This window comes from Podarcis filfolensis (genome assembly GCF_964270895.1).
Source record: "Podarcis filfolensis genome assembly, chromosome: 3".
Lineage (NCBI taxonomy): Eukaryota > Metazoa > Chordata > Lepidosauria > Squamata > Lacertidae > Podarcis > Podarcis filfolensis.
Window position 1 is genome coordinate 39,770,478 of NC_139606.1, and position 13,377 is coordinate 39,783,854.

At 42.3% G+C, this 13,377-nt stretch overlaps 1 protein-coding gene across 7 annotated transcripts in view; it reads right to left on the reverse strand.

Annotated features, from left to right (window-relative positions):
* FILIP1 (filamin A interacting protein 1) overlaps positions 1–13,377 on the reverse strand; it is an 83,957-nt gene that overhangs the window by 3,954 nt on the left and 66,626 nt on the right. For 4 of the 7 annotated variants that reach the window (XM_083608119.1, XM_083608117.1, XM_083608116.1 and 1 more), the window contains 2 exons: positions 6,830–9,635; positions 5,377–5,434 (listed from right to left, as the gene is read on the reverse strand). In XM_083608119.1, coding sequence (XP_083464245.1) covers positions 5,377–5,434; positions 6,830–9,635 — 2,864 coding nt within the window. Of the gene's footprint in view, positions 1–5,210; positions 5,435–6,829; positions 9,636–13,377 lie in introns of all 7 variants that reach the window. The other 3 variants (XM_083608114.1, XM_083608113.1, XM_083608115.1) reach the window with 1 other exon arrangement.

Here is a 13,377-nt window from a genome sequence, read left to right on the forward strand (position 1 = left end):
TACTTCTGAGTAATGAAAACTGCATTGTCCGTCTGGTTCCAACCCATATAGTTTTCTTTTTAAAAACTGAGCAGGGACTGAGAGTTTGGTCCTTTCTGCAGTTCCAAACTGCAGTTGGTAATAGCAAATTTAAGGTTTTCCAACTTGTGTCTTTCTACAAGATAATTAGCTTTATCATGACGCTATATACAGTTTTGATTGGAGGGAGTTTAGTCCTCTATATGGTATATTTTCTTCTATATAACTTTTTAAAAAGCTAATTCAAATATATTAAGTCATCTGTGCATTCAAGTGTAGGTCTCTCTCCATAAGAAGGGAGATATTTTATTGGATGCAAAGAAGACTATAAAAGGGATGATAGAAATTGACTGCTTCAAAACAGTGAATAAGCCAAAAACTAATTTCAAGTTCTACGAGCCTTCTACAGAAAAAACTATTTAGTACCAAATATAGCCACAGGGTACGGATATTTGAACAGGCACGACAGATTCTGATCCTTAAGTACTAGGAAAGTAAGCCCCGTTAAACAGAGGAGACTTCTGAATAAACATGCAGAGTTTTGGTTCTTTAGATCAAAGTCAAGAAGCTTAATAAAACCAGACACATGTATCTGAATATTTCTCCTTTTCAGGTAGCTACATTTGATGCTAAATATTCCACGGAACAAAGGCTCTATAACCTGAAATACTCAAGGAATCAAATTACAGGGATGCATTGATAGTTCCCATTCTGTTCATTGTTTCCCCTAGTATAATTTTGAGAACTTATTAAACTGATTTGCAAATGTATAAATTTGCAGCCATTTTTGGCTTGCATATAATCCCCAATCCTACCCTGGCTATGCTTCTTCTTATTTACTTATTTTTTTAAAAAAATAAGCTACCTATGTGCACAAGCCAAAACGTGTATTAGTTAAATCACAGCAACAACAGAAATAAATAAACAAACAAATAAATAAACCAATCATGGTCTTTAAAAGAATGAGCTATTCTAGAATACTATCACTAGATGGCACTACTCTAATTTAACTTAAACAGCAATTGGTCCCTAGCATGCTTGGAAATAGCCATAAAAAATCATGAAGGTTATTTACCAGGTTGCCATTACTGAGTGTTTTGAAAAAAGGAACCTACAATTTATACCCGTATTTGCTCTTTTATAACAGATACAATAGCACACAATCGTTCAGTATACAAATATAATAAGTAATAGCCTTGAGATCACACACAATAAGGCTCATACTGAACAATTTGCATAAGGCTTAAGTATCATTAAATCCTAGTGATTAAATTATAATTTTAAATTAGTTCTCTTTACAACTGAGATTATTGTGTGCAAAAGGCGATATCTTTGTAGGGCCCTGTGACAAAATGCATAATATTTTGGCTGCCACTCAGTTTGTTTAACTAAAATCCTTATCTGACTAGAACCTTTGTAGAGCATATCTCCCTCCACCCTTCCAGTAAACAGGTGAAATTAAATCCAAATGAACTGCTATTTGGCTTTGTAAATTGTTGACTACTACTCATTTGGAAATTTTATGTATCCCCAAAACTGAACATAGATAAAATAGTAAGATGATTTTAAAATGAAGTCAACTTTTACAAGTGCAAACTATTCGCTCAAGCTCTTCTTAAAGATCAGTCAAGATTAAGGGACTCACACTGATCTGGGAAAGAAAGGACATTATTCCCAATGAAAATAAGCCCCAAAAGAAGATCCAGCTGCCAGCAAATGACAGCTCCAATCAAACCCAGGAACACCAGCAGCAGATAAGCAATAAAAAGCATGTAAGAGGTTTTTTTAAAAATAACCCTTACTGTAGTAGCCTGTGCTACAAGCCAGTTAAAACACAGGAGCGTGTTAGTTTACAATGCAAGTGTGATGTCCTTACATTGTAATCAAAATGACCCCAAACTCTGATAATCTCAAAAGAGTACCTCAGCGGAGGAGCGATGTATTTAGTCCATCAAGCCTCAAGTTAATAGAAGGCACTGAGAGTACTGAAGTAACAGCAATATGTGCAAAAATTATCTAGGCTACTGCAGCAGCAGCAAGAAGTTTAATTGCATCAATGGACAATGTCCGGTGACCAAATTTCCATTTAAAGAAGTCTGATTTTACTCAGATGGCTCTTGCACACGCGTACCAGTTTATGTAATCCTGAAAGCAGAAATAATATGCATTGTTTTGGCACCCAGTGAAATATTTAGTGATTGCATGCTCAGTTTCCTCCTCCTTATGCGGGAAGGCTTTTCTGTACATGAAATCATGCAATCTTCCCTCCTCAAAGCAGGAGAATAGCTTTCTCCTATTTGCACAGCACCACCATAGGCTGTGCAGGAGCAGTGAATATAGGTGGTTAAGAAGCAAAGTCATGGAAGAATAGTGTTCAGGCTTCTCAGCCTGGCACGATCTGGTCCTTTATAATCAGCATCACTCTTTCTCTAACAGGGATGGGGAACCTGCAGACTGCCAGATATTATTGGACTACAACTCCCATCACCTCGACTGCTGGCCATGCTAGTTGGGGCTGATGGGGAGTCCAACAACATCTGGTGGGCCACAAGGTCTCTGCTCTTGCTTCATGAGAAGTCAGCTCCCACACTGTGTCAACGTGCAAGCCAGAAACAGATCCTAGGAGCGGCAACATGGATAGAAACTTTTCAAATGACTGGGTGTAGGAAGCAGGGTTTAGTCACCACCTGAATGCACTTCTTTCCTATTTCCCATGTAAGTGAATGGCTGCCATTCACTCCTATGGATAAAGAAAAGCTTTGCTTGAGCTTGACACTGGCTGGGACAGGATGTGTCACTGTAATATACAAGCCACATATACCTGACTCATTCTAATAAGGGGCATTTTGCTGCTGATGTAGGTAAAAGCCTGTTCCTGGATTCTTTCACTCTGTCACACTTTATTTTCTGAACCAGAAACAAACATGAAGGTGGTAGGAGAGGGGAAGATGGAGGTAGAAGTGAGTTATTTCCCCCCCCCTTTTTTTTGGAGGAGGAGGAGGAAGGATTGCATTAATCATTTGTACACACTTTGTCATTCCTTCCATTCATTGCATTAAGAAAATTCTGGCATAAAGCAGCATTCTCTCTGCTCCTGGCTGGAGAGACAGAAAAGCAGCTGGCTCTGCCACAGCCTTACCACAGAAGGAAAAGTGGAAAGCATTGTTAAGTCAGCTATTGTGTGCACCTGTGAGGAGGGAAGGCAGGGAAAAGAGAGAGAAAACCCCCTCCAAGCTTGGCACTTGGTTGGCGCTGGCTAGGACAGGTTGTGTCATTGTAATATACAAGCCTCACATCCCTCACTCCTTCTCATAACGGGCATTTGCTATTGATGTAGGTAAAGGCTGGACGAGTAAACCGAAATGTCAGCGAAGATCTGTGGCACCTCAAAGACAAAAAAAACCCCAAACATTTATTGTGGCATAAGCTTTTTGTAGGCCAGAGCACAATTTGATGAAGTAGTGTCTGCCTGGCCCATGAAAGCGTCCACCATGGATAAAGGTGCCTCGGGGCTGCAACAAACTAATCCAGCTGCTCACCTGGAATCTGAAATGCCAGCAAAACACTGCAGCCCATAAACACACTAGTGAAGAAGGAGAAAATTCTGCTCCACTAGGTAGGGATGAGGGACCTGTAGCCTTCCAGATGTTGTCAGACTACAACTGCCATAACCTTGGCCTATTCCCCATGCTGGTTGGGGAATGGGGAGTTCACCAACATCTGGAGAGGAGAGCCTTGCACTGTCCTTGCACTAGAGTTGTTGTTGTTGTTGTTTTAAAAAATCAATACTTGTGGCCCTTAGCAGCTCAAGGTATAGTTAATGACACGATTTGACCTACAATTCATTCCTGCATTCATATTTTACTTACAGCCATTGATGGCAGTCTTCCTTTTATAGACTTCTACCTCAGACTACTTTTAAACTACACAATCTCTCTGCAGTTCAGTTTCATCTCCTAATGGACAAATCCATTCACTCTGCTTTAAGCACTTTACCCTTTTTATTGTCACTGGTTGCACAGAGGTCCTTTTTGGTACTGTGCATACTTTCCCCCTTTCCTCCAGAATGGAGCCATTGAGGAATTTGTTGCTGAATTTCCGCAGGTCATTCAACTAGATCATTACAAAACAAAAAAGGAAGAAAAGAAAGGGAAAAGTGCAGCTTGGCAGAGGATTTTGCATGTCAAGTCACCTCTGCCAGAGGTTAAAGGTTTTGGTTGTAGCTGTTTACTTCCTTCAACACAAATGCTCATAAACAGTTGGGGTTCTAATAGACAGACACAGTTATAATGGCAGCCAGTCATATTCACACAAAATTCCACTCTCAAAGCATGGTTTCAGAAATAAAAGCAAAGCACTCCAATGCAGGCAGAAGACACACAGTTTGGCCAGATGTCCCTAAGTCCAGGTGTTGACAAGAGAAATACAGGTGTGATCTTGAGGCTCAAACCTATTCATTGTTTTAGATATCACCTCTCTCTCTAAGTAAAGTCTGCCAGCAGGACCTCTCTCTCGCCCCTGCCAACATGCTGACATTAGGACCATCCCAGATCAAAAGGTAGAAGGCATAAATATAAGGTTGTTCACTTGCTGCAGATTTTAACCATTGGTCATTGGCATGAACAAAAATGATTTAATTGATTTTGTTGAGCCTTCAGTTAGGTCCAACCTGAGTTTGGGAATAAAAAGATCTGCAAGATCAAAAACCCTAATGATCTACACCTAGAATACACTCCTAACCCCTCCTGCACCTCAGGAATGATACCTGTTGTATTTAAATGAGGCATTTGTATGTTGCCTGTTGCTATCTCAGAACAGTTCGAACTAGACAGATGTGGCTTTGAAAAGGAGCAGCAGTAAAGTGCTCAACTTTACTGGCAAACTACTGACTAAAATGATCATGCGCAGCAAAATAAGGGGGACAAGGTCAGCTGCTTGAAAGAGGTAAATCGCAACAGCAGCCCCATTTTAGAACTTGCTGAACTAGACCATTTTTTAAAAAGAAAGGGGGGTTTCTTTTTTTACTCAGCAGAGAGGAAAGGAAGAGGGGATTATTACATTCAATAGGTAAGACATGCATGCATTAGTAGAAGTGACAGCTTCAGCAGACTTAATTAGTATGTGCAAACACTAACAACTAAACAGGACAGGGGGCTTATTTCCATGGTAGCAGTAAAACCTGCAGAACATACCCCCTTAGCCACTGCCCTCAGCCCTTCCCCCCACCAAGGGAGGCAGAGCTACTGGCTGAAGACTTCTTCAGTTCTATTTTCATAGACTGAGTCTCGGCTCGAGGCTCGAATTTGGTCTGATTTCCTGATCCTGGGGCTGTCACTACTGGCTTCCCGGCTTTCATACCTTTAGATACAGGGATTCGGGTGGGTGTAGGTCTCTGGGATAACCCATCCTGTCCCGTCTGCAAGACAAGGAAGAAAAAAATAGCAGTGGAATAAAAACAGATTTTGGTCAAGTTTCCTGTTTGTGCCCCGGGTGTCATCTGAGATGCCTTCTGTGAGGAAAAGGAGAGAACAGTAATCCTCCTAGTATCTCTTTTTAAAATATATATATATAATTTTTATTAAGTTTATTTTTATTATTTATTTATATAAGTTTTATTAAGTTTTCTATATTTCATTACAAATAATAATAAAAAATCCATAACTTAAAGCATTGCTTAAATAAAGCATCAACTTCCTTCCCTCCCTCTGACAGACTTCCACACACCATTACCAATTTATTCGCATACCTATATCCACTTTTTTACCCTATATCAATCTTTTAGCAATCACCTTCTTATATGTAAATAAGCTCCTTAATTTCTCATTACCAAACATTTCAACTCAAACCTACAAGCGTTTTCAACTGTTTACAGTTTTCTTTCATATAAAGTAAAAATTTGCCCCAGTCTTTTTACACTCCTCCTAGTATTTCAGTGCTCGAAGGACAGGAAGAAACACGTGGACTCACCACCCACTGTCAGGGCTGGAGTCAGATGCAGTCAGCATGAAGAAGCAGAGTAAGTTGCCAGAGTGTTAACTCTTTATTCAAGGAAACTCAGCAACCCTTGCCCCTACAGAGCAGTTGCCAGGACTGAAGGTCCCTGCCGCCCACCCTTTCTATGGCTCCTCCTCTCCCAGATGTTTCCCAAGGAGTCTCAGAATAGGCAACAGGGTGTGTGTGGGTGTGTGAAGATTAGAGTTTTAAAGCGATATATGCTAAGTGCTATGCCCTAAAAAGCAAGCATAGGAAATCTCTGGCCCATCAGTTCTTTTTATATAGCCCACAGTGCTTCCCCTAAGACAGGTATCCCCAAACTCAGCCCTTCAGCTGTTTTGGGACTACAACTCCCATCATCCCTAGCTAACAGGACCAGTGGTCAGGGATGATGGGAACTGTAGTCCCAAAACAGCTGGCGGGCCGAGTTTGGGGATGCCTGCCCTAAGACATCCCTTACCTCACCCCATTCTTTGGGAGCTTGTGCTCCCATGACTTTTCCCAAAGGGAATTTGGCCCTTAGGGAGGAGAAAGATTCTCCAACCCTGCCCAAAACACTCAACAAAGGTACTTCTAATCTCTCCTCTGGCATGAAAAAGAAGAGGTGAAGGAGGAGAGTGACGTCAAGATTTGCTGCAGCCATTCATTAAAAAAAGCAACAGCGGTTTTCCATTTCATCTTGACTCAGGCCACCAAATTCCTAAGCCAAGTTGAGGATGAGCCCAGATCTCTCAGATCCAAGCCCAACTCTCAAAAATCATATTTCCCCCTACCATATTGCATGCAAACATATTCCATAAGATTCCCTATTGCTTACCATGGATTGTGTTCCTCGTGTGGATGACGTAGTAACTGGAGTTATAGTGATGGTACTTGTCACTTTGCTTGCTCCAGGCCTTGAGGATATGTTATTCCTGGGGGAACGGAGGACAGTCCCAGTCATCACCTCCTTCTCTGCTGCTACATTCATAGGCCTGACAGTTATCACAGGGCTTGCTCCTTCTTGAGAAGTGCCAGGCGAGCGTTTAAACTGAGACCCTAAGTGGATGTGAATTTTGTTGTCCTCGGTCGTTATAATGTTTGTGTTGGCATTGTACTTTCGGACGGGAGTTGGGACAGTTTGTTTTTCCGGCGTCACTCTAAACACAGCCCTCCCCATGGTCATGTCCTGCGATTCTGGAGACATGGTAATGTCTGCAGGTGCTGCCGAGGTAGACACTGTCATTATCTGAATTGGTGATACGGGTCTTTCCATGAATGGAGACTTTGGGCTCTCTGAAGATTTCTCTCTGGAGAAAGTAGTTATAGTTACTGGAGACATGGCTCGCTCTGGGCCCGCTGGGCTCTCACTCCCTTTTCCTTTCTGGGACATGACGTTAGGAGAGGGAATGATGGTAATCCGTGGTTTCTGATTCCCCAAGGTTGGGATAACGGTGGTGCTGGAGAAGAAATCTTCAGCTGTTGGACTAGTAATCTCCAGAGTAGCTGTGCTGTTCTCATGATCTGGAGTTACCCGAATGTGGAGAGGCTGCCCTTGCTTTGGAGAAAGGACAACCTCCCCAGGACGCTCTGGACTGGTTTGTATTCTGGCTCCTTTTTCTGGAGTCACCTGAGAGCCATTTTCTCTTTTTTTCATCCATGGGATCCAGGATTTTCTCATGGTAAGGTCATTTGCCGCAGGAGGATATCTGTCAAGCACAGATGACCTCTCGCTGGGCTTTTTGAGCCCAACCTGTCGAAGATTGCTCATAATGTGGTTCTCCTCCTGGAAGGATTTCCTTATGAACACAGCTGGTGTCTCCTCTTCTGCTGTCTCGCTGTTTACTGCATCAGTTTGTACTCCGGTGGATGTGACAGGCACATCTACCATCCTTCTCCCATTCATACTGGGTCTCAGGGCACGGCTGTAGCGTTTAGACAGCTCAAGCTCTTTCGTCAGATTCAGCACCTCCTGGCCCATGGATTTGTTCTTGTTTTCTTCTTCCAGAAACCTTTGCTGAAGGACTGAGTAATCCACTTGGAGCTGAGAAAGCTGGTCTTCTTTGTTCATCAGCTCATGAATTTTCTCTTTGAGAGCCTGCACTTCGGCTTTCAAGTCTCTGCTTTTCGCCTCTTCCAGTCGAAACCTTTGCCTCAGCTCTGCCTCCTGAGTCACTGCCTCTCCCTTCTCTATTGCTTTGTTTTTTGCAATCTGGAGCTTCATTTCTTCCAGCTGCTGAGAAAGACAGTTAGCTTTATCCTGCTCAGTCCTAAATTTTTGCTCCAGCTGATCATATTCATCCTCCGTCTTCATCAAGTCTCCTTCAACAACTTCCAGTTGCTTGAGACGCTTCTTCAGTCTTTCAATTTCAACTGTTAGCTCTTTAATTTTGTTGTCCTCTTGTCCAGAAAGCCCAGTCCCTTTTTTAACGCGGCCTCTGGCTATTTCCCTTTCTACCTCCTCTATGCCATCAATCCTTTTCTTCAGCAGATCCACTTTGCAGTTCAGCTCAGCGGACTTTTCTTCCTCGCTCTTCAGCTTGCCAATTAACTCATCCCTTTCCTTTGTCAAGCTGGACACTTTCTCCTCCATTTCAGATTTCAACTTCAACAGTTTTTTGCTCTCATCTATTAGTTTCTCAGTCACTTCCATAACTTTGCCTTGCTCCACCTTGAAGTTCTTATTCAAGCTTTCAATTTTTCTCTCTTCCTGCTTTATCTTATCCACCATGTTCTTTCTCTCATCAACCAGCATGACAGTAAAAGACTTCAGCTTTGTTAGGTCATCTTTCAAGTTTAATTCAGCTTTCTCCAACTTACTCTCTGAAGACTCAAGATCCTTCACTCGCGTCTTCACCACTTCCAACTCATTGATCAAGTCTTTGGTTAAGTTCTTTTCTTTCTCCAGGTTCAAACGCAGGTGAGTGCATTCAGATTTGCTTTTGTTGAAAGCCTCCTCCAACCTTTCCAGTTCAGACATTCTCTTCTGCAGTTTCTCCACCTCAAGCCTCAGTTCTTTGCTGTGATGCTCCTCTTCTTGTAGTTTCTTTTTAAGCTCCTTACACTGAGATTCAGTCTTTGTGATCTCCTCGTCTTTGCCTTCCATCTCAAGCACCCGCTTGCGGAGGTTTTCCACCTCAGCCATCAAGCTGGAGTTGCCGCATTCCCCTTTGGCTATTTTGTCTCTCAGTTCCCGAAGCTCGTCTTCAGTCTTCTGAAGGTTTTTGTTGGTTTCTTCCAGCTCCTCAATTCTCCGGGTTAAACCAGCCAGTTTCAGCCTGAGCTGTTTATTGTGCGACTCTTGGCTAGCCAGTTTGGCAGTCATCTCCTCATGCTCTTGGGAAAAGGAGGATGTCTTGTGTTCAAGTTCTGCCTCTAGCTTCATTAGCTTCTGCCCATCCTCTTTTCCTTTGGTACCCAGAATCTTAAGTTTCTCTTCTTCTTCCCTTAGTTTTTGAGTTAGATCTTGTATTTTCTGGGTTTGCTGATCCAGTTGCTCAATGTGCATCTGTCTTTCATCCACAAGCATGAGTGCAAATGACTTGAGTTTGACCAATTCTTCTCTTAGCTTGTTGAGCCTTTTTGCATGCTCTTTTTCCTTTCGGGCTTGGTAGATCTTTTCCTGTTCAAGAAGCTTCTTTAATCTGAGGAAGGAGAAAACAAACAGTGTTATAAGCTTCTTTTAAAAAGAACACAATAATAATTCCTACTACCTAAACTATGCATATCTCTAAGCAAGGGGGGGGTACATGTAGGGCTTCAGATGTTGCTGGATTCCAACTTCCATTAGCATCAGGCAGCATGATCAATGGCCAGGCATGATGGGAGTTGAAGTCAAGCAACAACTGAATGGCTACAGGTTCCCCATCCCTACAAGTTCCACATCCCTTCTCTAGGTGCTTGTACATATGAGTACACCCAAAATTGCCAAAATGTGCAGCATGCTATTCCTTTAAGGGGTGAGTACATTAAGGGTTCTTTTAAAAGTACATTCCTTGGGAGCTGTTGTGCATAATGTTGCACAACTTTTAACAAGAAAGGGCAGGAAGGAAATTCTCCTTTTGATCCTCTCTTTCCCCAGCCACCAGATTTTTTTCACCAGAAAATTTCTCAGCTAATGTACATACTGTCATTGAAACATGTACTACCTTCCCTATAAGGTAAAGGTAAAGGGACCCCTGACCATTCGGTCCAGTAGTGGCCGACTCTGGGGTTGTGGCGCTCATCTCGCTTTATTGGCCGAGGGAGCCGGTGTACAGCTTCCGGGTGATGTGGCCAGCATGACTAAGCCACTTCTGGCGAACCAGAGCAGCGCACGGAAACGCCGTTCACCTTCCCGCCGGAGCGGTACCTATTTATCTACTTGCACTTTGACGTGCTTTCGAACTGCTAGGTGGGCAGGAGCAGGAACTGAGCAACGGGAGCTCACCCCATTGTGGGGATTTGAACCGCCAACCTTCCAATCAGCAAGTCCTAGGCTCTGTGGTTTAACCCACAGCACCACCCAGGTCCCAGGGACCTTCCCTATAGATGGTATTTATCAGTATATATGTAAGTCGTTGGTCTAGTCCAACCAGGATCCTCTTCTGTTCTAATGTTATCCAATGCTTGGGTAACATTAGAAAATAAAATCTCTTATGGATCACACCAAAGGTTTACATTTACCCTTTTCCATCACTGTAAAGTTGAAACATTTTTTATGCCTCTCTGCCTCTTTAGAGACATCTTGTACCAATGATTACATGACTACACATCTGATGCCTGGTCTTCTATGTATTGAAAGCCAAGGCTTAAACTACAAAAAAACTGGGTTTGGTTAGAGTTCATGTTCATTAGCAGGGAGTATATATAAATGAAAACTCTGGCTTAGTTCCAGTTCAGACACTAACGTGGATCAGTAACTTCAAACCCAAATAATACAAATTATTATCTCACTCTTAGTATTGCAGTGTATCGATTCAAAGATACTTTACTAAATAATTTTTTAAAATAAAAAAATTCTAATATGCCGTTTGCCGAAACTTCATCTAGAACCATAAGTCGTATTTGCTCACTACAACAGAATGAAATTCAGTCCCCAAATGTTCTTTCCACATTGATGAGCATAGTAGGAACAGTGGACAGAGGCTTAGCTCATCCCGCCCCCTGCCCCCCAGCTGTAAGAAACAGAGAAAGTATAATCCCATTATACAAATCTGTGCCCAGATTTAGAATACTGTGTGCAATTCTGGTTACCCAAACAGAATGCCGTAGAGCTGGAAAAGGCACAGAAAAGCAACTACAATGGTCAAAAGCTTGGAACAGTTTCCTTGGAAAGGCTCAAGAACATGGAGCTTCAGAGAGTGTGTGCTAAGAGGGAACATCACAGAGATTTATAAAAGTATGCATGATTAGAACAGGAATGGGAACCTGTGGCTCCCAGGGGTTGCTGGACTACAACTCACATTATCTGTCACTACTACTGGTCATGTAGGCTGGGGCTGATGGGAGCCCGAGTCCAACATCATCTGAAGGGCCATCTCATGGACGTTCCCCATCCCTGAACTAGGAAGAGCACATTTAGAGATGTTTGTGCAGCTGACAAACCATTGGGTTATTCCTCCTGGTGACCCTTAGCCAGTCATGGCAGGGAGGAGAAATGGCCAATCAGGAGAGAGTGAGAATGGTAAAGGGATAATTTGACGGTTTAACCAGCAGAAAAGGGCATGGCAACGGAAGCAGCTTGTGGTGCATAGGGGTTTATCAGGAAGGATAAACCTGATTAATTTCCTCAGGGGAAGGGAGGGCCTTACAAAGGGGCTAGAGGTGTTTTACAGGCAGAGTAAAAGCAGATAGCCATTCTGGGATGAAATAGATTTCATAGAAGCAGCTCTCTTGCTAGGATTTTTTTTTAAAAAAAAATCTTGTTAAACCTGAAACAGTGTTTCTGACAGAAAACAAGTACTGTGCCTTTAATAGTGAAACTATCAAGCTTTATCTTCCATTGAGTGTTTGTTCATAAAAATATAGTTTTCGTTTCCATTGTGCCCCAGCTTTAATTTATGCCCAATAAACTGTCACGGGAACCCCAATATTGATAGATCTTGCTGCATATTTATATTATATGCTACCACATATTGAGAATTTCTGAATTCTCAGTTGTTAATAGACATGGAGTGACCGAGGTTAAAAAACGGACTCTGTCACCTTGCCCTGCTCCCATCTTCCCTGAGGTAGTTTGTCACAATTTGTTCTCCTACCCAAGACTCAAAAGACATGCTATGGGGGTGATTGGCAGTAGGTTCAGGAAGCACATCATTATTTTGAAGAAGCAGAATAAGTGCCATTAGTAACAACCTTAAATGGGGTTTTAAGAGGGTTAGGCAAATTCATGAAGGATGTCTTCAATTTCACATGCAGCATTGGCACATCAGGTATCTCTGGCCCAGGATAATGTTGCACTGGCTTGCTAATGCTGTTCAATGGCTGAGAGCATAGCTTAAAGTAGAAGTCAGTGTATCAAATCCACATAGGTCAGTTATTTGTGCCATGGTCATATTGTGACCTTGTGACAGTGGCAAAGACTGTCTAGGGAGGTAGAATGCTCTCCTTCACTGAAGGTATTAAGCTGAGATCAGCACCAGTTAGTGGAGTGAGGCAGGGAGTGTAGCGTTGCTCACTTGCCTTCCAAACACTGAGCATCACTGCTAGTTCCTGAGACAGAGAGAGTATGGTGCAACTCGGTGGTGAAGCAAATCTGGCCCTCCTGCCATCACACCTGCCTCACACTGAACGCAACCTTTCTCAAGAACCACCAGGAATGCTCAGTGTTCAGAAGGCCAGTGACAAACACCACCCTACTAGCAACTACTGGTTCAGACTAAATTATTTGTAAGCCTGGCTTGAACAAAGTGTTCCTTGCTTCTGGAATTCTAACGCTCTGAGGTTATCTCAAGCTCAAAGTCTCAACTAGCCAGACCTTGTCATTTAATTAGAAGATATATAAAAAATGAAAACAGTCACACTTAATTTGGAATATTCAGAAATTTCCAGATTAGCCCAGAGTTTATTGCTTCTCTGAAATGAACTATAGATTGATATTTCTCCAGATATCTGAGATCCTTTTACCATTCTTTTGAGGTGATTAAGAGTAAGGGTTCTGAAAAGGAGAACCCAAACGTAGAGCAATATTTTCACTAGTATAAACCTATATTATTGCAGGAAGAGAACAGTATCAGTGCTATTATTACTGTTCCGCTTGTATTAACTGCCATCAGTGGGTACGTCATTGCAGACTTTAGAACATTCCAGATTCAATGAAGTTTTCTCCTTAAACAGCCAACTTTACTACTCTTTAGAGTAGAAGCACATACTTCTCTATAAAGCTATTTAAAGTTCAAGTTCACA